Source organism: Ursus americanus, chromosome 12, assembly GCF_024610735.1.
Source record: "Ursus americanus isolate L20-20 chromosome 12, mUrsAme1.1.p, whole genome shotgun sequence".
Taxonomy (NCBI): Eukaryota; Metazoa; Chordata; class Mammalia; order Carnivora; family Ursidae; genus Ursus; species Ursus americanus.
The window spans coordinates 24,989,825-25,012,196 of NC_142138.1; the positions used below are offsets into that span (position 1 = coordinate 24,989,825).

General features: G+C 34.0%; 1 protein-coding gene across 2 annotated transcripts in view; it reads left to right on the forward strand.

The window, feature by feature from the left end:
- The window catches only part of LRRC7 (leucine rich repeat containing 7), a 312,980-nt gene that overhangs the window by 186,350 nt on the left and 104,258 nt on the right, over positions 1-22,372 (forward strand). For both annotated transcript variants that reach the window (XM_045801366.2, XM_045801367.2), the window contains exons 9-12: positions 255-327; positions 15,255-15,384; positions 16,394-16,509; positions 21,019-21,088. In XM_045801366.2, the coding sequence (XP_045657322.2) occupies positions 255-327; positions 15,255-15,384; positions 16,394-16,509; positions 21,019-21,088 (389 nt within the window). The remainder of the gene's footprint in view (positions 1-254; positions 328-15,254; positions 15,385-16,393; positions 16,510-21,018; positions 21,089-22,372) is intronic.

Consider the following 22,372-nt stretch of genomic DNA (forward strand, 5'->3'; position numbering starts at 1 on the left):
TTAGGTTTCTACGGAGCTCTATGTTTTGTTTATTTGTCTGCGTTGATGTACGTGAACTCCCACTGACGTAAGTGAAGTTTTTACAACTGGACAGTCGAGACTAGACTACAGACAAATATATTTGTGGCTTTATATAAGCAGAGTGTAGCCAGTTGGCATGATAAGTAGTCATCACAAGTGATTCTTTTTCTCGTATTGTATTTCCTGCCAGAGATCTGTTCTTATGTATTAATAAACCTTCTTCTCTGTTTTAGGACTGTTGAAAAAATTAACTACTCTAAAAGTAGATGACAATCAACTTACAATGCTACCCAACACAATCGGAAAGTAAGTGCCAAAGTTCCATACCAGTCAGCCCCTCTGAGCCAGAAACAAAAGGATATGTTGAGTTTTTTTTACTTCAGAACATTTTCTATCTTAATTTAGTTTTATATCTGAGCATTGCATTGACACACTATATAAATCCTGAGAAATAACTATGACTCTTTCATAAGCAAAGGGATTACCCAGATCATTAATTATGTTATTGCTTATAATTTCCCAGATACTATTAATTTGAGAGTAGCAGCTCGAAATTCACTTGAATATACCTTATGAAATCAAATCATTTTGTATAAAGCTCTGTAGTTTGTATATGTTGCCATTACAGTATAAGTGATTTATACATTATGTTAGTAATTGTTGTTTATAGTAGTAGTACTATATAATAGTACTGTAAAAGTTATTTATAAAAATTAATAAAATTATTTGCCTTTGAAAGTATGAAAAAGGTTCATCAAAGATAAATGGGCCTATTCAATTCAAAGTTGATTACTGGTTTACAGGGATAAAGGTTAAGAATCTTCTCATAAAAGTTCATATTTTTTTAGTTTTAAGTGCCATTATCTTCCTTTGAGTATTGTTTCAGGGAAAATAAAAGGGAAGTGTTAGAGGAATGAACTAAAAACAAAACAAAACAAAAACTGGTGAGAAAAACAAACCAACAGAAAGAAGCCAGTGGAGAGTGTATGGGAAATCTCTATACCTTCTTCTCAATTTTACTGTGAACCTAAGACAGCTCTTAAAAAAAAAAAAAATAGTCTTTAAGAAAAAGAATGACTGACAAACTGATTATTTAAACTTGGATTTTGGGCAGACATTTTGTCGAAAATGAACAAAGTGAGCTTGTCACTTCAAGGAAAACAACTGACAGTATCTGTCGCTGACAGTAAAATTTGAGCTATCAAGCAAAAATTGGAATTTTGGGAAATTCCTATCTGCCACTGTGAGCTTGACAGCTTCCCAATACTTACAGGCTTTTCTGATAAGACTAGTGTGATATAAGTTAATGTAATTTGTTGATATTATGTTATGCAATGTGTCAATATCTGGAGAATATATATAACTCAGTGAAGCAGTATTTCCAAATGACCAATGCATGAGTTACAAAATCAGACATGAGTAAAAAACCCATTCAAAATGCAAAATAGACCAGTTGATTTTCATGTATTGATGTGAAGAGTAAGAAAAGTTCTTTGATGTAATTTCAGATCCTACATTGCAGTTATCCCCTAAAAAACTACCACTTGTTGAGTTTTGTTGTAGTATCAAAAAAAAAAATCACAATTATCCAAAAAGACAATTAAAATGTTCCTCCCTTTTCCAACTACATATCTGTGTAAGGCTGGATTTTGTTAACAGATTTCACAAGCAGATATGAGATCCAGTCCCATCTAGTAAGCCAAAAATTGAAGAGATTTGCAAAACTAAAAACAATGTCACCTTTTTCACTAAATGTTTTTGTTTCGAAAAATATGGTTACTTTGAATAAAAATATGTTATTTAACATGCTATAGGTTTACTATTATTATTTGACAGATAGTAATTATTTTTAAAACTCCTGTTTTAATCTATAATATAGTAGATACCAGTAGATATAAAAAATATAAACACATGATCTTTAGAGTTACCCATGATTTTTAAGAGTGTAAAGGGATCCTAGGACCAAAAACTTTGGAGATGTCTGTTCTATATCACATCACGTTTTGTAAAATAAAATTTTGAGAGCTATTGTCTAACTTATGTTCTCATTTCAAGGTAGCACCTGAATACAAATGATTTGAATTTGAATGTATGGCAAAAAATAAACTAAATATCTAAACTTTTATAGTATACCTTAATAAGCAATCTGTATGAAGTAAAAATAACAATAATAATAATAATAGTGATAGCTTTGTTTTTCTTAGGGAATTTGGCGTTGATAGATCAGAGGTTTAGTGCAAGGCCTAGAGGTGAAATTTGATTATGATCTTATTTAATGGCACCCCAGGTCACATGCAAAAAGTGTTTTGTAAACAGTAGAATAGTCTGCATTTTATTATGAAACATTCTACCTAGAACTCTGGACACCAAAATCCTAGAAATATTAAGACAAGCTGTAGTGATATTCTTATTCTGCACCTAGAATGTTTCGATATGTTAGAATTATCTTTGGTCATTTTTAGTATTCCAACTATTAAAAACTGCTAGAAGAATTAATTTTTGAACATGTTTCAGAAATGGATTCCATGGCTTTTGTGTGAAATGACTTGTAAAACTGATTATTTTTGTTGTCAAACCTTAATTTGTACCTAGGAGTTCCAGCCACTCTAAGAATTGAATGTACAATGAAAAATAATAATAACTTTGTTTTTCTCATGGTGCCAAATACTGTTTGGTGTTTTACACACATTCCCTTGTAGTTAAAGCTTCTATTAAGAGTATTCTATATGTATCATTATCTCCCTCTCCCCTTCAACAGTTACAGAGGCTGAGGCTGAGATAAGTCAACAGATTTCAAAACTAAGCAGTTAATTGACCTATGATGCCTCTTAATATATATAATAGTTGAGTCACACGTTTTGTAATATTTGGTAATTTAGTGGGCCGCACTGTTCTAGAGGCAAAGGATCTTCCACAGGAAGAGAAACTGCATACTAAACCTTCTCTTTTTTAGCTTCATAGCCTTGGTCAAAAGCAATAAAAACTCAAAAATCTGAATGGAAATTTTAAAAAGTCATTCCCTCATAGGGTATGGCCAAACAGAAAGACTGTTGGACAGGGAATCAGAAAATCTAAGTAACTAAGCAAAGCTGGGTAAGCCCCTTCTTCTTATTGGGCCTCAAATTCCTGAGGGTTAGTGCAAGGAGCCCTGGCTTTGGAGTCAAACAACATGGGTGTGAACCGTGGCTGTGCCACTCGCTGTGTGAACTTGGACAAGTTATTTAACCTCTCTGTTGGCTTAGTTTCCTCATTTATAGTATCTACCTACATCCAAGATTCTCTAGTTCTTTGATCCAGATCTTTAGCCTATATGATGTCAATACCCCAGATAGTAAATTCCAGTAGTTCACTTACTAGACTGTTATAACAAGAAAATAAGTGAACTTTATTCTAGGTACCTGAATGCTAAAAAACATTTTATCCCACTGTTTCCTATGGAAAGATACATAAGAAACTAGAAATGTACACAGCTTTAGGGAGGAGAATGTGGGGGCTGGTGAATAGAATAAACAGGGAGACTTGCTTTTATCATATACTCTCTGTAGTTTTTGAATTTTTTATTATGTAATGTTATACCAGTCAAAAAATTAAAGACAGAACACAGACACGGATACACACACAGACACACACAGACACACACACACACACACACCCTTCGGTGGATAAAACCCAAATTTCTTTACACAATATTCAAGTTTTTCGTAGTCTCATCTAAACCAGTGGTTCTCGGCATGTGGTTGTGTGATCAGCAGCATCAGCTTCAACTGGGAACTTGTTAGCAATGCACATTCTCAGACAACCCCAGAAGTACTGAAGGAGAACGTCTGGGCATTGGGCCGGCAATCTCTGTGTAAACAAGCCCTTCAGGGGATTCTGATGCATGCTAAAGTTTTCGAACAACTATCTAGATTCAGCTTTCAGTTATCAGATATCTTCTCAAACCTTAATCTATTGTGCCTGTACCAGAATTACCTGAAATGCTGGTTTAAAGTGAAGTTGCTTCAGAGAGGAAGTTTACCATAGTGTGGTTGGTTGCTTTGGCTCTGGAGCCTGAACATTCTGGGTTCAAACCCTGGCTCCTTGATTTGCTATTGGGTAAAGAGACTTAGATCCCTCCTCATAAAATAGAAGTCATAGTAATAATGCCTACTTCATAAGAATGTTGCGAGGATTAAATGTACTAATGGACGGAAAGTGCTATACAGTCAATAAATGTTGTCAAAAATAGTTTGATAAAGTAAAAATTTATTGACCTAATTTGCACTTCTGGGATTTGGATTCAAGAATATGTTTACTGTTTTTACAACTTAATTCTTCTCTCTTCTCTCTTCTGCCCACCAGACCACTGCAGCTTCCTCCTCTAAATTAAAAGTCCTAGTACACCTACAAACTAGACCAGCGTTTTCTGAATTGTATTTCTCAAAACAGTTTTTACTTGGGATTTTATAGGTATGACACAAAGATAAGTTTCATGGACAAATAAGTTTTGGGAACTCTGTAAACAAGTTAGAGAACATTCTAATTTGTGATATTTTACCATTTCTTTTATCAGTTTCTTATTTATCTTTTGTATCATCATTTAACTTTTCCATTATTTTGCCGTGTCTTAACAGCTAGAATATAGGCTCCTTAAAGTCTGGGATCATGTCTTGAGTATGTCTTTCATTGTATGTACCCAAGCAGTATGGCCAAGGGGAATGTTTGCAAGATTTGGAACTAGACAGATTTCAATCCTGGCTTCTCCACTCATTAACTAATGGACCTTTGGACATGTCACTGCACATCTCAGAATTGCAGTTTTCTCATCTGAAAAATGGAAATAATAATTCATCTCAGAGGTTGTTGTGAGACTTAGTGGTGGATAGTCTTCAATAAATTATAATAGTCATTAATAGTAATAAATAAAAAGACATTTATTTATTTATTGTTGTTTATGTTCATTTGTGTGAGGATTAGTAATATAACATGAAGTAACTTCCAGTGTTTAAAAAGAAAAATGTTTTATATTGATTTTCAAATATAATAATATACTGTCTTAGTCTGCTCAGGCTGCCATAATTAAATAAAACCGATGAGGTGGCCTAAACAACACAAATGTATGTATCACAGTTCTAGGGGCTGGGAAGTCCAAGATCAGGTCTTGGCAAGGTAGATTTCATTCTGAGGACTCCTCTTTTGGCTTACAAGCAGCTACTGTCTTTCAGTGTGCTCGCACAACCTTTTCTTTGTGTATACAGAGAGAGGGGGAGAAAGAGACTAGTTCTCTAGTGTCTTTTCTCATAAGGGCAATGATCCCATTATGAGGGCCCAATCCTCAATGACTTCATCTAAGCCTAATTACCTCCCAAAGGCCCATATCCAAATACTATAACACTGGAGGTAAAGGCTTTAACATAAGAATTGGAAGGTAGGACACAAACATTTAGTCCATGACATATATATTTTAAAATTATAAAATACACTCTCAAGAAAAGCACTGTTTGAAATTGTTTCTAAGCTTTTTAGCAGAGTTCTCAAGAATAAGCCTTTAGAATCATAGTATTTGGTTGTAAAGTCTAAGGACCTAGAGAGAAATTTAAAACACAAAAGAAAAAGATTGTAATGTATTTCCCAAAGTGATAGAGTTGTCCATATAGAAAGAGTAAAGTTATTGAGAAAGATACAGAGAAATGATCAAATGGAACTTCACTGATTCTATAAGATTTCAGTTAAAGTACAAAACCAGAAATGATTTCCATTTAAAAGCCATTGTCCTGGGGGCGCCTGGGTGGCGCAGTCGTTAAGCGTCTGCCTTCGGTTCAGGGCGTGATCCCAGCGTTCTGGGATCGAGCCCCACATCAGGCGCCTCCGCTGGGAGCCTGCTTCTTCCTCTCCCACTCCCCCTGCTTGTGTTCCCTCTCTCGCTGGCTGTCTCTGTCAAATAAATAAATAAAATCTTTAAAAAAAAAAAAAAATAAATAAATAAATAAATAAATAAATAAATAAATAAATAAATAAAAGCCATTGTCCTCTACTATCTATTTTCTCCTTCACTCCCTGCCTGAATATTTTAGGACTGTGACCATTTATGGATTGTGGCCAAATTATAAATACAGCATAAGTTAAATATTTCTATATTTTGGTTAGTTAAAAAATCTTTCAGTATCCTATCTTGAAGCATATAGAGTCTTTTTTTAGTGGTCTTTTGCAATGAGAAAAGCTTTTTTCTACTCATAGGTTGTAGAAATGTTCACTTAAAAAAAATACTTCTGGATAGAATTTTACATTTGGGTGGTACTTTTCTCCTATAATAAAAAAAAAATTACAGGTATTCTTTTCAATCAACCTAATTAACTTCCTAAAGAATCCAAAGGAAGGGAAAGATCAGTGATTACTTTGGAAGAATGGGAAAATTGGGTCAAATGAAAAGTATATTGTCTTGACAATAATGGTGACTATTTAAAATCAGTCAACATAGATGTTTCACGAGTAAAACCTCTAAATGATTGACTATTTCCAACAAATGTTGCCACCATGATATGACTGAATTCACCTTAAACTGTAGATTTAGTACAAAAACTGGGTGTTTCATTTAGTGAACACTAGAGAAAAGAATTAGTTTCAGTTTTGTTAATTTCTTGCATTGTTTAGAAGTAGCACAAGCGACTTACCTAATATTCATGACACAATTAAGAATAGGGTCTAAAACTTGATTCTTGGCCTACATTAAATGAAATTGATTTTACAATCTCTGAAAATAAGGATAATGGCAAAAGTTACTTAGCATTCATTATGGGCCCATTCTAAGTGTTTTACCTGTATTTGGTCCTTGTAACACATGGTTAACTGCTGTTATCACCCTCTTGTGCCCAGTGATGAAACTAAGGTACAGAGTAATTAAGTAACTTGACAAGGATATTGCTGTTAGTAATTGTTCGAGTCCATCCCAGCTGGCTGGCTGCAGTTTGGTCTCTTAACTCCTGGGATATCCTAATGCTTTCAAGCAGTAGTTATTTAAGCAACTTGCCTTTTCCAAACAAGTTTTGTATCTTTCTCTTTAATTATAACAGACATACTTCATTTTATTGTACTTCACAGATACTGAGATTTTTTACAAACTTAAGGCTTGTGGTAATCTCGCATTGAGCAACATTATCAGTGCCATTTTTCCAACAGCATTTGCTCACTTCATGTCTCTATGTCTCATTTTGGTAATTTTCACAATAATTCAAACTTTTTCATCATTATTATATTTGTTATGGTGATCTGTATCAGTGATCTTTGATGTTACTACTGTAACTGCTTAGGGGCACCATGAACTGCACACATGCAAGACCGCAAACTTATCTGTAAATGTCATTTGTGTTCTAACTGGTCTACCAACCAGATGTTCCCCCATCTTCCTCCCTCTCCTCAGCCTTCTCTATCTGCCAAGACACAACAATATTGAAATTAGGCCAGATACTAACTCTGCAGCAGCCTCTAAGTATTCAAGTGAAAGGAAGTTGCATATCTCATACTTTAAATCAAAAGCTAGAAATGATTTAGCTTAAATCCAAGATAGGCCAAAAGCTAGGCCTCTTGTGCCGAACAGCCAAGTTGTGAATGTAAAGGAAAAGTTGTTCAAGGAAATTACAACCGCTCCTCCAGTGAACACATAAATGATAAGAACACAAAACAGTCTTATAGCTCATATGGAGAAAGTTTTCATGGTCTGGTTAGAAGATCAAACCACCCCAACATTCCCTGCCCCAACAATGCCTAATCCAGAGCCAGAATCTCTTCAGTTCTTTGAAGGCTGAGAGAGGTGAGGAAGGCACAGAAGAAAAGTTGGAAGCTAATGGAGGTTGGTACATGAGGTTTAAGGAAAGAGGCTGTTGCCATAACATAAAAGTGCAAGGTGAAGCAGCAAGTGCTGATGTAGAAGCTACAGTAAGTTATCCAGAAGATCTAGCTATAATAATTAATGAAAGCAGCTACACTAAACAACAGATTTTCAATATGGATGAAACAGCCTTCTATTGGATGACGATGCCACCTAGGACTTTTACAGCTAAAGAGGAAAAGTTAATGTGTGGCTTAGAAGTTTCAAAGGACAGGCTGACTTTCTTGTTAGGGGCTAATGCATCTGGTGATTTTATTTATTTATTTTTTAAAGATTTATTTATTTGAGAGAGAGAGCATGAGAAGGCATGCACAGGCACACACATGCACACAGAGTAAAGTGTAGGGCAAAGGGAGAGGGAGATAAGCAGACTCCCCTCAGAGTGTAGAGCCCGAGGCAGGGCTCAATCCCACAACCCCAAGATCATGGCCTGAGCCAAAATCAAGAGTTGGATGCTTACTGACTGAGCCACCCAGGCACTACCAGCTGGTGATTTTAAGTTGAAAAGCCAATGCTCGTTTACCATTCCAAAAATCTTAGGACCCTTAAGAGTTTTGCTAAATCTCCTCTGCCTGTGCTCTATAAATGGGACAATAAAACCTGGATGAGAGCACATCTATTTACAAAATGATTTACTGAATATTTTAAGCCCACTGTTGAGACCTGCTGCTTAGAAAAAAACATTCCTTTCAAAATATTACTGCTCATTCATTGACAATGCACCCTTTCACCCAAGAACTTTGATGGAGATATACAACGAGATCAATGTCGTTTTCATGCCTGCTAAAACAACATCCATTCTACAGCCCATGGATCCAGGAGTCATTTTCACTTTTAAGTCTTATTATTTAAGAAATACAATTTGTAAGGCTATAGTTGCTGTAGATAGTTCTGCCTCTGATAGATCTGGGGAAAGTAAATTGAAAGCCTCCTGGAAAAGATTCATCATTCTAGGTGTCATTAAGAACATTTGTAATTCATGGGAAGAAGTCAAAATACTAAGATTAACGGGAGTTTGGAAGAAGTTGATTGCAACCCTCATGGATGACTTGGACGGGTTCAAGGCTTCAGTGGAGAAGTAACTGCAGATGTGATGGAAATAGCAAGAGAATTAGCAGTGGAGCCTGAAGATATGACTGAATTGCTGCAACCTCATGATCATACATACAGTGGATACAGAGTTGCTTTTTATGGATGAGCAGAGAGAGTGGTTTCTTGAGATGGAATCTACTCCTGGTGAAGATGTGTGAAGACTGTTGAAATGACAGCAAAGGATATTACATAAACTTAGTTGGTAAAGCAGCAGCAGGGCTTGAGAGGATTGACTCCAATTTTGAAAGAAGTTCTATTGTATATAAAATGCTATCAAGCAGCATATGTTACAGAGAAATGGTTCATGAGAGGAAGAGTCAATTGTCATCTTATTTTAAGAAATTTTACAAAAACCTTCAGCAACCACCACCCTGATCTATCAGCTACCATCAACATCAAGGCAAGACCTCCACAGCAAAAGGATTATCACTCACTGAAAGCTCAGATGAGGGTTAGTATTTTATAGCAAAAAAAAAAAAAAAATTAAGATATGTACATTTTTTAGACATAATGCGATTGTACGTTTAATAGTACACTGTGGTATAGTGTAAACATAACTTTTACATGCACCAAAATATTATAGGAAAACCAAAATATTCATTTGCCTCACCTTATTGCGATATTTGTTTTATTTATGGTGGTCTGGAACAAAACGCACAATATCTCCAAGTTATGCTTATATATCCCTTTCTACTAAATCTTTGCAAATACTATTAAATTTATTTTATAAATTTAATCTTACATTTGTCTAGCTCCAGTGCCTTACTAATCAACTGCAGGTAGTTTTACATTTTGTCTATTAGAAGGTTTTGTTTATATGAAACAACACATTTTAAACAGGATAACTTTTATATACTTCAGAAATATTATTCAAGATATTTTTCAGGTACTCTCCACCCTGGAACAGGTGATTTTATTGAAGTGCCGTATATATGCCAGGGGCTTAGCACACATTTAATCCTCTGAAACTCTCAGTATTAGACACTATCAACCAATTGTACAGATGAGAAAACAGGGATTAATCGTAGACAAAAGTCACCCAGCTATTAAGTGGTCACACTAGAATTAGAAACCAAGTCTGTGAATATTTCCACTGAATTACATTATTTCTATTGAGTTGAAACTGAACAAAGAAAATGAAGCCCAAAGCCATATATTTTTATGTTTGTTAGCATCTACATTAATAAAACATTTAATAGGATCTAATGGTTTCTAATAGTCATGAATGATGTTAAAGTGAAATTACAGATTATCCATATAATATATTCACAATCTCTCTTACTAGGTAATTAGGGTTAATGATACAGTAATATCTTCCCAGCCAAAACTAATTCATGAAGACCAAACTAGAGAAAAAAGCAGAGAGTATTTTTAGAAAATTAAGTCAATACTATTATTTTTGTTTAATTTCAAGCATTACTACCTTCAGTAGCTTACTTTAGCAGTAGCACTCATGTGTGAACTAAGACAAAGCTTTACTGAGTACAACTCTTCTAATATTTCTATAGATTTTTCGCTTATATGAGCATGTCTAGTGTGTGTGTGTGTGTGTGTGTGTGTGTGTGCGTTTGTGTTTAAATGCTGCTCTTGAAGTATTTGCAGGGACGTTATTTAAAACCTAACAACTAACCCAGTGTGTGGTCCTAGAACCAGCAGCATTTACATCACCTATGAACCTGTTATGAATGCAGGATCTAGGCCCACCCTAACCACTGACTCCAAATTTGCATTTAAATAAGTTCTCTTGTTGATTCATAGGCACTCTGAAGTTTGGGAAGCACTGCTTTAAACTATTTTACACTTTCTTTGCACTTTGTTTTTCCTTTTAATGTGTATAATTATAGACTACAGAAAACAATTCTTAAAAAAAAGAGGAAATTTTGGTCTATTTTTGGCAAAAAGTATAATGAATTTTTATTAAGATATAACTGATATAACATTATATTAGTTTCAGGTGCACAACATAATGATTCAATGATTGTATATATTGTGAAATGATGACTACAGTAAGTCTAGTAGCATTCATCACCATACATAGTTACAAAAAAATTTTTTGCTTGTGATAAGAACTTGTAAGATCTATTCTCTTAACAACTTTAAAATATGCAATACATACAGTATTGTTAACTATAGCCACCATGCTGGACATTGTATCCACATTGCTTTTTTATTTTGTAACTGGAAGTCTGTACCTTTTGACCACATTCACCCATTTCTCCCATCCCCAATCCCTACTTCTGGCAAGCGCCAATCTCTTCTCTGTATCTATGAGTTCAGTTTCGTTTTGTTTTAGGTTCCACATATAAGTGAGATTATACAGTATTTGTCTTTCTCTGGTGACCAATTTCACTTATTTTGCTCTATCTTTTGAAAGCCAGTGTTAATCTGAGTAAATGTGATATAACTGTTTTCGTCGAGGATCCTGTATTAAAATGCCTTAAGTGATTCCTAATAAGAGTGCCATCAGCAAAGTCAGCTGGAATGTTATGGGTTTAAATCTTTTGAATTTCAGAGATCATTGAAGAGTGTGTACTTTGCATTTAATATCTTTCTCTATAACCCAGAGATGTAAAATTCTTTCCGACTATGAATTATTGATTCAGTACAGCCCATTGTGCAGTCAAACCGTTGTCTTTTTCAATGCAGGAAGTTCTCACTTTGCACAGTAGTGGAGGACTGTGAAAACAACCGTTCAAGCTGAAATCATGCAACAGTCTTAATAATCAATGAGGGAGGGGCGCCTGGGTGGCTCAGTCCATTAAGTGTCTGCTATTGAGCCCCCCCAACCCCCCCGCAGCTCAGTGCTCAGCTGGGAGCCTGTTTCCCCCTCCCTTTCCCCCTCCTTCTGCCACTCCCCCTGCTTGTCCTCCCTGTCTGTCGAATAAATAAATACATTCTTTAAAAAAAAATAGTCAATGAGGGAAAACTCTGATAGTTCTGCCTGAAGGTCTTTAAAACCTTTTTTAAAACATTAAATACTATTATTGTTGGTTTTAAGTGTATAGGGAAATGGAAAAATAGTAAAACTAACATTCATATAGTTTGCTGTCTTTGTAAACAGCAGGAACATCAAGAATTAAAGTGGGCTTTTTGTAAAAAAAAAGTTATCAAGATTAGTTTGAACAGTACTTGCCTTCTTTTCATCATGTAAATCATAATTCAGAGTGAACATCTTTCCTATGTGTTGATGAATTGTCTTTTTAAGCTTAAATAGGCTTCCAAACTTCTATCCTTTGTGCTTTCAGTGTCATGAAACATCCCTGACAGTTGCTTTAATGTGAAGTTTATTACCAGTGTCACTTCCTCTAAGACATCTTCATCCTTTTCATTACAACCACTTCCCTCGTTTATGTCAACAAGCTTGCCTCGAAGTTCCTCTGGCAGAGTGTGCATGGTCCCTTGAAGAATGGCAGGCAACATGCCCACAGTCAGCTATTTCTTCTGTAACTCCAGTTATGTTTTTCCAGGCCCTGCGAAGTTGTTTGCACAGTGTGGTAAAAGTTTCTGCTGTCATGCTCGCTTATTGCTTACCGTGGCTTCCTGCCATGATGCTTGCATATTTTCATTTGTATGCTTTATGTCATATTTCTTCCAAAACTCAACTAAAGAAATTGTATGATCTCTAGTTGTAGCATTGATAGCCTATTCAAAAGTCTGTGTAAGATAATAGGCTTTCAAAGTTGAAATAACTCCTTGGTCTGTTGGCAGGGTTAATGAAGTTGTTCTTGGTGATAAAAAGCCAGTTTTCACATTTTCATTTAAATCACCAAGAGAATTAGGGAGACCAAGAGCATTTTCCAACAGTAACAGTGCTATAAATATTAAATTATTGTACCTATAGTATCTCTCTACTGATTGACAAGAAGGCAAACCAACTGCATGATGTACTGTTTGTGGTGTGAACTAAATGACCGATGTTTAGGGACAAATCACCGACAGCCTTAGAAAGAAGGTATGTGATGAGTCACTGACCGTGCTGCACATCTGTTATTTACATTGTGATTTGTGGGCCCAGGAGTTAAGAGCAAAGTCTATGTTTTATGCCGTTACTCACAGTTAATATACTGAAGTTTGAGCCTTGGTGATGGGGGAATAATGTTATTTAATGAAACCATGATGACTGAAATGAGTTCATATCAGAACTATGCAAAGTAAGGGCTGCTTTACTGTGACTCAAGACTAACCTCAACATATGTTTTTATTTAAAAAATGTTTTTATGAAAAAAAGGAAAAATGAGAAACCTTTGTTATATTTTGAACTGTTAAGTCTTTGACTTCTACCTCTGAACATACATCTGAAATTTTTATTTTTAAATAAAATAAAATAAAGCAGCATTTGTTTATGAGACACTATTCAAAGCTGAATGCCATGTTTCACTGCATCTGGTTCTAACCAGTTGAAGCTGGTAAGGACCATGAACCCTGGGTTACCTTAGTCAGGGTCAGACTCGACCTACCAAATTATTCTTCCCTGACCCGTGGTTAACGGGACTTGCTTTACTTAACTGTACACAGACTTGTGAACTCATTCCACCCTCTCCATAATGCACATGTTTAATCTCTAATAAGCGTATTCCACTGTGACCACCCCCTTTTGGCACTGACTTTTCCCCGTCAGAGCACTACTCAGTGAATGTCTTCCCTGGTATGTTCTTTCACCTAGCAGGTAAATAAAATCAGCTTTGGCTTTTGAGCTGTGATCGTTGTTTTATTGTTTGACACCCAAGATAACACATCGAGTAAGCGACAGAGCTGGGGCACAAATCCATTCTGACTTAAAACCCATATGCTTAATGTCTGTGTTTACTCATTAACTAAATGATGGGAGTTAATTGCTTTCAAGCCAGCTAGTTCCAAGACGTAAAAAAAGGAAGCTGATTCTACAACTCTAACTCCCACTAACTCTAATTCATTCTTCCCTTTGCAACAGCGAGATCCTCACACTTGGGGGTTCCTTCCTATTACAGTAATAACGATGATATGAATGGTAATAACAGTGTAATAATACTAACAACAGCATCAATGACAGCTTAACTACAGAGAGCGCTCCCTCAGTGACAGGCCGTCTTTCTTTCCCAGCTATCTCAAACCAGATATTGAAATGTCTTGTTCCCTTGTGATAACATGAATGTGCATTTATACAATTTCTTTGTGTCGACCTGGGTTAAAACTGGCTATACATGGAGTAGTAGGGATTGCGACAAGCTAAAGAACTGCGTTCATGTGAAGGCAGCAGCCATTACTCTGTTTCTGTTGCTCGTCGTGGAGGAATACCAGCCTGGTATCGCCAGATTTCCCTCTTTCAAGAGGCACCAAAAGTCTGGGTCATTATGTAGAGTTTACCACTTTTTAAAATACTGTGTAGGGGCATCTGGGTGGTTCAGTTGGTTAAGCATCTGACCCTTGGTTTCGACCCAGGTCATGATCTCGGGGTCATGAAATTGAGCCCCACATCGGGCTCTGCACTCAGTGGAGAGTCTGCTTGAGATTCTCTCCATCTGCTCCTCCCACCACACTCTCTCTCTCTGAAATGGATAAACAAATCTTAAAAAAAAAATACAATACAATAATAAAATACCGTGTAAACCAAACTAAACTTATCTACAGGCTGAAATGGGCCCTGCCCATAGCCTCCGCTACAGATGCACGGGCTAAGAGGCAGGAAAATACAGTGGAGGCATACTGTGTGCATTTTGGGTCCCAGCTTTTCTATTTTGTGTGGCCTTGAGCAAGTTATTTAGCCTCTGTAGGTCTCAATTTCCTTATCTTTAAAATGGGTTTAAAAATAACTATCTTATAGAATTGCTATAAGGTAAAGATTAGTTATTTTTATCTTTAAAATGCTTAGTAAAATGCCTAAAATTTAACCAGTGATTTGTTTTTAATGTTTGGGCCCCTTTATCCTCCCTTTTGTGGACCTGCCCTCTCCATACTTCTGCCATGCCAGTTATATGCAGCCATTCCAAGGACATGCATTATGAACATCAGGCTATAAGTATAAAAACAAGCAAACAAAACCTTGTGTCATTTTCAATGGCTCAGTTAAATGGCAGGTGAATTTAGAAAGGGAAAAAAGAAGCCATATTTATTTTACAAAATTGAACCACTCATTAAATGGTATTGAACCACTTGGCTGAACTGATAAAATAATTTATATGATACTATTGTCATTAGGTGAATAAGCTTTTTGTTCAGTGAACTTGGATATGTGGCTTTTTAAAAGCTCTTTCGCCATTTTACCTTTTAATATGTCTAACTAATGTATTTAACTTTTCAGTTTATCTTTATTGGAAGAATTTGACTGCAGCTGTAATGAACTGGAGTCTCTACCTTCTACTATTGGCTACCTTCATAGTCTTCGAACGCTAGCAGTCGATGAGAATTTCCTTCCAGAATTACCCCGAGAAGTGAGGAATAAACTTATTTCTGTTAATTAACTTTTAATGAATATGTTTGGGGATTAAGTCTTAACAGGTGCAATGGCAACATAGATTCATAAGTTGAGCTGTCAATGTATATAGGAATTATCTACATATGTGTGTGTTAATTATTCTTTTTTAAATAAGTGATAAATTCTTATATTTGACTCAGAAAATCCATTTGACTTAAACATTACTTAGAAAGAGAAGTAATAAAATATTGTAAGTTAATCAATGCTAAGGAATACAATTTTAAATAATTTAATTTAAATATTTTGCTTTTAAGAATAGTAATAAGTAACATCCTGGGATAATTACATTTCCATTTCTGAAGTGAAAGATTTTTAATGGAAATAACTTTTTTTAAAGTATCATATGACATGATAATATTATTTTTATTTTAGATTTCACCAAAAGATTCAGTTTTTATTTCTAAGTGGGATTTTTATTGATTAATGTCAAGAAAAAAGTGTGAAGTATGTTTTCGCTTTAATATTTTCTGCTGAACACTTCTATAATGAAGGAACAATAGTCAATATGTCATTATTTTAGAGCCAAAAGTTATGAATAAACATGACAAGTACCATTGTAACATGAAATGAGCCTAACTTGGTCTTGGAACTGGTAACAATATTTTATCTTTTGTGTATGAGTAATCTATTAGAAACATAGATATATTAGTAGTCACTTGGATGGACTGTAAAAACAATGTTATTTATGAAAACAATGAAGCTAATGAGCATTCTAATAATAAAATTATAAAGAAACTTCCTAATATGCAAAAGAGTATGAGATATATGTTGTCTTAACATCTAAAGGAATATATATAATATATTCACATATTTTAAGGAGAGATTACAAAAAATAAAGCAGTAGATATATTAAGAGTCTTAAAAGTGATAAGGAAATGTGTAAATTAAGTTATTTTAATATTAAAAATTAATATAAAAATAGTTTATGGTGTACTTCTTTACTTACTTTCTTTTGTTACCCATAGATTGGAAGCTGTAAGAATGTAACAGTTATGTCTCTACGTTCCAATAAACTGGAATTTCTTCCTGAAGAGATTGGACAGATGCAGAAACTAAGAGTCTTAAATTTGAGTGACAACAGGTATTTCTGCAACATTTCACAATCACATATTAGTTACTTACTGAAAGGAAATTATTGTTTCTTGTTAATGATTTTAGAAACATTTTCTGTGTCTTATGAAGTATATAGAATGTAGATCAATATTTTATTGAGAAAATGGCAGAAGCTAAATTATTTATAAACTGATATTTCTAAATTTATTTGATTAAATTCAGGTCATATATTATGTTGTATGTTTAAATTATATAAAATTTATACACCCAAATTTATATACCAAAACCCTCCTATATGCAGAAAGCATAATATTATGAAGACCTGGAAAAATTATAATAAAAAGATACAAAATACATTAATTAAAATCATGTATATAAGTATGTATGTATGTATGCATATATATATGCTTTCATGTACGCATTTATGTCTCCAGTAAATTAACTGGGCAATGGGTGTATTGTCAACACCACCAGAATATCGGTAAGAATATTTCCAATTACCTAATACTCAAAAATTGTGAAGTTTGTACATTATTGTAAGGACAACCAAATGGTCCTTTAGTCATGTTCAGAGTAGGGCAAAAAAAAAAGAAAAGAAAAAAAAGAAAAGATAGGTTCCCTTCTTGTGACAAAGGTGTTATAGTGGTGTATAGACAAAAAGAAAAAGCGAAACTGAATTCATCTTTGTTTCCACAATTGTTCTCAGATAGGAAAGGATAAACATAAATATTGACTGAAGATAACTGCTAAGTAGACAAAGTGATTACAGAATAGAATGTATGAACTCTGTTTTCAATAAGTTTCAGTCAGACAAATGATAAAGTGAGAAACTGAGAGACTGCAACAAAACTGTCAAAGATGACTTTTATGGAATCATTAAGAATATTCAGATCTGTAAGTTTCAAGATAAGTGTACAAGTTCTCATTCGTTTGTTAGTTTGTTTAAGACAAATCATGATAATAATGTGATTTTCAAAGACTGTTCACTTAGTAACTCAATAATATTCCCATGATGATATAGAAAATATGCTAATCAAATATTTTAAATGACCCATAATTAGAAGTACTACAAGTGAAGTTATTTTTGACTATTTTTATTGAAGTATGATTAACATATAGTGTTACATTGGTATCAGGTATACAATATATTGATTCAATAATTCCATACATTACTCAGTGCTCATCACTGTAAGTGTATTCTTAATCTCCTTTATGTATTTCACCCATCCCCTCACCCACCTCTCCTCTGGCAGCCACAAGTTTATTCTCTGTATTTAAAGGTCTTTTTTGTTTGTTTATTTCTTTTTTTCCATTGTTTGTTTTATTTCTTAAATTCCACATATGTGTAAAGTCATATGGTATTTGTCTTTATTTGTTTAACTTATTTCACTTAACATTATACCCTCCAAGTCCATCCTTGTGGGACCTGGCAAATGTCAAGATCTCATTCTTTTTTGTGGCTGAGTAATATATATATATACACACACACACACACACACACACACACACACACACGCACATCTTCTTTATCCATTATCCATTATCCATTTATCCATTAATCTCCGGATAGACCCTTGGGTTGTTTCTATATCTTGGTTATTGCACATAAGGCTACAATAAACATAGGGGTACATATATCTTTTTTAATTAGAGTTTTAATTTTCTTTGGGTAGATACCCAGTAGTAGAATTACTGGATCATATGGTATTTCTATTTTTAATTTTTTAAGGAACCTCCATGCTGTTTTCCACAGTGGCTACACCAGTTTGCATTCCCACCAACAGTGCAACAGGTCCTTTTTCTCCACATCCTCACCAACACTTGCTATTTCTTGTCTTTTTGATTCTAGCCATTCGGACAGGTGTAAGGTGATAGCTCATAGTGGTTTTGATTTGCATTTCCCTGATGATGAGTGATGTTGAGCATCTTTTCATGTGTCTCTTGGCCATCTGTATGTTTTCTTTGGAAAAATGTCTGTTCAGGTCCTCTGCCCATTTTTTAAATGGCACTTTTTTTTTTTTTGGTGTTAAGTTGTATAAATTCTTTATATATTTTAGATATTAAACCCCTTATCAGGTATATCATTTGCAAATATCTTCTATTCAGTAGGTTGCTTTTTTGTTTTGTTGATAGTTTCCTTCACTGTGCAGAAGTTTTTTTATTTTGGTGTAGTCCCAATAGTTTAATTTTGCTTTTGTTTCCCTTGCCTAAGGAGACTATTTAGAAAAATGTTTCTATAACCAATGTCAAGGAAATTACTGCCTGTTTTATTCTAGGAATTTTATGGCTTCAGGCCTCACATTTAAGTCTTTGATCCATTTTGAGTTCATCTTTGGGTATGGTGTTAGAAAGTACAAGTGCTACTAATGAAGTTATTTATTCAACAAATAAAGGATACTTGAGTAACTACCATGGGACAGACATATTGCTAGATGCTAGGGTAAAAGATATGAGTAAGACATTGAGAATCTTACAATATCAGGAACGTAAAATATTTTGTCAGGCCAGTTATATTAGCTTAATTTTTTTCCTAGTACAATGACTGGAACATAGTATAGAGCCAAATTAATATTTTTTAATTAATGAATTAATCAATGAATCTAAGCCTGCAGTTAAAATCAATATTCAGCCAAAACTGAGTCCAAAATTGAACATTACCATCAGAGAAAGAACTTCCTGGATAAAAGATTAAATATGAAATGTTATCCAAATGTCTTGACTATCACAATTTCATATTTATAATAGAATAGATTTAAAAAGTTTGGTATTATAGTTTAGGAACAAATTATTCCTTTGTACTGTCAACTGCGAGATTGCTCCTATGGTGAATTTATTGTTGTACATTTGTGATATTAAAGAGAAGCTCACCTTCAATGTAGGTTACTGGAAGAGCAAGGAGAAATAAACAAAACGTATCTTTCTCTAACAGTTTCTTTTCTTTTCTTTATACTCTATATTTATGACTGAATTGATGATTATTTATCATACATGTTATTGTATATGATTCTGGAGAGTTACCCCTCATGTAATTTTGATGTGGCAGAATTGATATTCTGCTTTTAATTCATCTCCATATGTTGTGAGAAGACCGTACTTCATAATTCCTGGCTTAAATGAAATTAAGTGACTAAAAACTATAAATAGTTTTTATGTAATTTGGTTTCATGGTATAAATACTAATATAACAAAATATTCTATAAAAAAAGAATTATAAGTTAGTCTCTGTTACTCTTTATATTCTTATTTATGTTTTATAAATATTTATGAGCTCAGAGAGGTTATTATATTCTTCCCAAAGTTATCTGGCTAATACACACTGTTGATGTTTGTATTGGCTGTCAATATCTTTTCACATTTATTAAATTATTTGAAAGCATTTTACTGCTTTTACATATCACATTACTTCCATAATCTTTATTAATTATTGTAACATTTTCCATTTCCATTATCAAAATATATGTACTCATCAATTGGCTGAAAGAGTTCCAATATATTAAAGACTTAAGGAAATTTTTATTCCATGTTCTATCTAAAATGTGTATGTATATTCAAAAGTGAACATGCAGAAATTAACAGTAAATCCATCAGCATGCCTTGATTGTGTTAGCACTTTGCTGAGTAGCTGTGATGGTAACCTATGTAATCACAATTCATTCATCATGCACAATTTCAGGGATATCAGATAGTATGTTTAAGTAGGCATTTGCTAATTTGGTCCTTCAAAGGCTGAAGCCAAAACTAGATCATTTTGATTGAATACCAAAGCTGATGCCAAACTTCATGTACCTCAAAATCCATTTTTTAAGATTCCCTCTTGGAATATTTACTACACAGTATACAAACAGTGAGAGAACAAAAGGACACACTTTGGGGAGTCAGCATAACATTGGGAGCTGTAGATACCTTTAGTAGGATGACAGACATGACCTCTTCCCATCATGGAGGCAACAATGTTGTGGGGCTATCACCCAGTAAAAAAGTAATCACAAAAATAAATATATAATTACAAACTTTGGTATGTTCCATCAAAGAGAATATAAGGTACTTTGAGACTACGTTGGGGAAAGTAATTTAAATGAAGAGTCAGGAAAAGCCTCTTTGAGAAAATGACATTTAAGGTGAGAGCTAAAGGACATGTGGGATTTAGTTTAGTGAAGCTGGGGAGAAAGAATATTCCAGACAGAGAGAAAAGTTTGGCTAATCCTCGTAGTGGGCTGCTAGAAAGCCCGTCAGTGCCACTGGGAAGACTAAGTCCAAAAAAGAGTCGCATAAGTTTCTGGAGAGGCCTGAGGGGCCAGATCTTGTAAGGTTTGACAAAGCATGTTAACAATTCTGGATTTTATCCTAGAAATGATAGGAAGCATTTGAAGGGTTGTAAGCAGGAAATTTTCACTTTTTGAAGATTGCTCAGACTACTGGAGAGAAAGAATTGGAGAGAAGAATGAAACGAATAAGTTACATTATTTTAAATAATTCTTCATAAAAACGAGCTATTTCCGTCTTCACCCATGCTATTAGAATTTTCTTGTTTTTGCAGATTGAAGAATTTACCATTCTCATTTACCAAACTTAAAGAGCTTGCAGCTTTGTGGCTTTCTGACAATCAGGTAAAAACTTTTATTACCTGATTTATTTTATTTATTAAGATAAACTATAATTGAAACTTTGAATTACTAACTTATTCCCAATAGATACTCTTAACAATTACTGCAAAATATAGATTCTTTATCTTCTAAAAGAGAGATTTTTGTAACGATAGCAATTCAAGTTATATACAGACAATACGGTACTATAATCCCCACCCTCTTTAAATACTTTGATTTAGCATCTACTTCATTCCCAGAGATCTAATACACAAAATTGATCATTTTCATACCTTTTTATTTCTAAGTAGTACATATATGTCCTTAGGGGACATTCTTTAATTAAATCTCTGAAGGTAAAGAATAAGAAATCATTAATGTAGTCCCCACAGAGGACATGTTCCCTTTTTTTTCATACTTTTAATTATGATCAACTTGATCCTAAAATTTTATATAAGAAGTTCTCAGATAGTTTTTGCAACTATTACCAGTACTTTCTGTAATTGGTTTGATATTATTTTTTATACTCGCATAAGTAGATTATAATTGAATCAGTCATCAAGTGTTAATGAGTAACTTTAATAAGGAAAATAACAAGAAACAGTTGAAGACATCTGATTTGCCACCAGAAAAAAACTGATGACAGATAATTTTGACATAGTTTATTGGTCTTTTTTACTTTCATCTTATAATCCTAAAATTTTGAAACACCCCCAAATATGAATAGCCAAATGAAAACACATCATCTGAATTTAGTTTCTTGTCATTTCCTGAGCATAAAAGTAGCATCATCATTCAGACTTCTAGGTATTGGGCTACTTTTGTGAAAAAATAAGATAAATCTGTACAGATTGTAAGCACTAGAATGTTTGTGTCCCTACAGTCATTATAGCACTTGCTTCCATCTGCTGAGTAAAAAAAAAAAAAATAAGATTGTCATTCAAATTCCAATCTTATCAATGAACTATAGATTTTTCAAGGCATTAATATATCAATATAAGTAAATCATTTCTGGATTCAATGTGAGCTATGCTAATGGAACAGTCTATGCTACAGTCTTGCGTTGTGAAAAAACATCCACTAATATTATGATTTATTATTCTTGTGGGAGAATGAACTGAACGGTGACTGCATCATTTAACTTTTATTTAGAACAGTGATTTAATGTGTTTCTGACTCAGTTTCATGAGACAAGTTGGTATCCCAAATCCCCCTTGTGCTTCACTCCCATTGATAAATGTCATGAAATAAACCAATTTTTAAACATTAGATACCATCATTTCCAATATATTTATATGTAGTGTATTT